Source organism: Coenobita brevimanus, chromosome 57 (genome assembly GCF_032717465.1).
Source record: "Coenobita brevimanus isolate Jiangsu-jjx chromosome 57, ASM3271746v2, whole genome shotgun sequence".
NCBI lineage: Eukaryota > Metazoa > Arthropoda > Malacostraca > Decapoda > Coenobitidae > Coenobita > Coenobita brevimanus.
This window is the reverse complement of record NC_137010.1, coordinates 27,369,582-27,372,081: the sequence shown is the minus strand read 5'-3', so window position 1 is coordinate 27,372,081 and position 2,500 is coordinate 27,369,582. Positions and strand designations below refer to the sequence as shown.

Sequence of the window (2,500 nt, the reverse complement as noted above, 5' to 3'; positions counted from 1 at the left end):
TTCTCTTCACAGTGCGCACTCTTGTCTAACTTATGCTCCTTTGTAACTTACTAAGTGTTGCACTCTGCACTTTAACTTTTCCCACTCTTCTAACCATTTTCTAAAGCAAAAACAAACAAGTCTGTTTACGTTAAATATTGTTCCAAATTTGTCTTTTCACTCACAACTGTAAATCCTTAACACAACACTGTTTTTTTTCACTGCACAACACTGTAAATTCCCGTGTGGTCTAGTGGAGAAGTTCTTGCTGTTTAATCACTGTCAGAGTCCGAGAGTATCACTGGCAGGTGACCTAGGGGTGCGTCGCTGGGTCGTGGTGATGGCGTACCCACTGCAGACGACTCTGAAGATAGACGCAAACTCACGTCGATCGGTGACTACACCATGGCTGATGTGCTGGGCTGTGGCTCGGAGCATGAGGGCCTGTCTTGGGGAGGCAACGTAGTGGAGCCAGGGCTGGGCACAGTGGGGGTCACGGGCCTAAAAAAAACTGTCAGTCATTGATTGACGCAAGGACCGACGATTCTGACGATTGATGATGCGCTGCCTGAAAGCACGCACTTCCTCCACAAGTCCCAAGGGCCCCATCTCCCTGTCGCAGTCCGGGTGTTCTGGGTAGTCGAGAACGAACTCTAGGTGTTCCCGGAGTGCGCTCAGCTTGGGGATGGCTGGAGTAGTGTCATGCTGAGAGGAGTGCGCATCATCGTCGCTGTCCTTGTCGGAATCTTCAAACTGGGTACTGACACCTGCAACTGAAGACGGATCTCTATATTAGACAATGTCTGATACCCAGGATCGCCCTCGTCGTCATCCAACCACTCAGGCACATCGTCCACATCAACATCGTCGCCATGCATACGTCAAACCCTAGAAAATCGTACTCCACATCCGTTCCGAGAAGCAGAGGAGACCAACCATTTTTTAGAGTCTTGACAGGGACTTCCTTCCATGCACTGTCCCAGTTGTAGATTGCAGACTTGATGTTGTAGTGGCAAAGGTTTTCCAAAGTCCGCTGGCCTCGCGTGTCCTGTCCCTTCCTGCGCTCGTCCTCGTCCTCGAGAACAACCATCACCTCATCTAGGAACTTCCGTCGGTATAGGCGCTTTGTTGCCACGATCACTCCTTGGTCCATTGGTTGGATGAGAGCAGTCGTATTAGGTGGCAGAAACATGCACCTAATCCGGCCATTCTCAGTCACCAAGTCCTTGTCACACGGGTGGGCAGGAGCATTGTCGAGGAGAAGGAGGGCCTTTACCTGGTCACGCGGGATTCCCAGTGTCTTTGTCTGGTAATTGATGACCTCCTTGATGAAGTGGCGGTGGAACCAGTCTTTGAAGATCTGTGCTGTAAACCATGCCTTCATGGAATGGTACCAGACGACAGGAAGGACATCCATCACCCCACGAAGACACCGAGGCTGCTTTGCACAGCCAACAATAACGGGCTTAAGCCGGTGCATGCCGTTAACGTGGCTTTAACCTGAAGCAGATATCCGTTGCTTGGAGAGCTTGCGGTCAGGTACACGCTTCTCTGTCTCCTCGGCTAGAGTGTTCGTTGGCAAAGAGCAATAGAATAAACCAGTTTCGTCAACGTATAGACTTGACCGAGAGTGAGGCCCTCCTTGTCAGATCAAGCCCTTCACCTGTGTGCCGGCTCCGTCAACTCCATCCTCGTTAGCGTCCAAAGCTTAACCATGAGGCTTTACGGTTGGTAAGGCCATGCCGTAGCAGGCACGCGAAGAGCCAACCCTCAGGACCACCTTGAAGTCTAGGGCGTCGTGAGAGCTAAGCAGGCTTCTCCTTGGCGTGGCAGCCTTCAGCTCCATTGCACATTACCATCACACCAGCAGCACGTTGCTGTCGATGCTAAATCAACGTGGAGCGGTCGATTTCAGCAAACTTGGGAGTAAACATCACCTTCCTCTCCACATTGCGTTTGCTTCTCGTCGAGAAGTCAGCCGTGTACTGCATGAGTTTGTCTCGGGATCTCTTGATATCGAACAAAGTAGATCGGGCCAGGTTGAACTCGCGGAGGATGTGGGAAGAAGACCACCCCGCATCTACTTTCTCCAATATCTCCCGTTTCTTCTCCAGAGTCAACACACTCACTTCCTCTCCTCAGGCGGCAGGGCCATCATCACACACACTAATAAGAGGCCCGAGAGCAGCAGGAGCGCCTGCAGCAGGTAAGGAACCACCACAAAAGCGAGCACGTGGGCAGCCATAACGACGAGTGTGCACTCGTGGCGAGAGACAGGTGGAAAGTGGGGAGGATGCAGCGGCGCTCTATCGGACGTCGGAGGAATGACGTGCCACAACAAAGCTGTCCCATGCCACGCGCGGCAAGTAAAAATTAGGGGCGGGATTTTTGTGTGTGTGTGTGTGTGTGTGTGTGTGTGTGCAGTTTTCAGACCATTTTGGGAATATTGGATCCCGGTACGATTATGTCAGGTTAGTGGGGATGTTCGGATATTGGGCGTTCGGATACTAGAGGGATTATG

General features: G+C 51.8%; 1 protein-coding gene across 1 annotated transcript in view; it reads left to right on the top strand.

Moving 5' to 3' along the window:
* gw (trinucleotide repeat containing adaptor protein gawky) overlaps positions 1–2,500 on the top strand; it is a 238,672-nt gene that overhangs the window by 167,403 nt on the left and 68,769 nt on the right. The window contains 1 exon segment of the mRNA XM_080274238.1: positions 2,183–2,185. Within this exon segment, the coding sequence (XP_080130364.1) occupies positions 2,183–2,185 (3 nt within the window).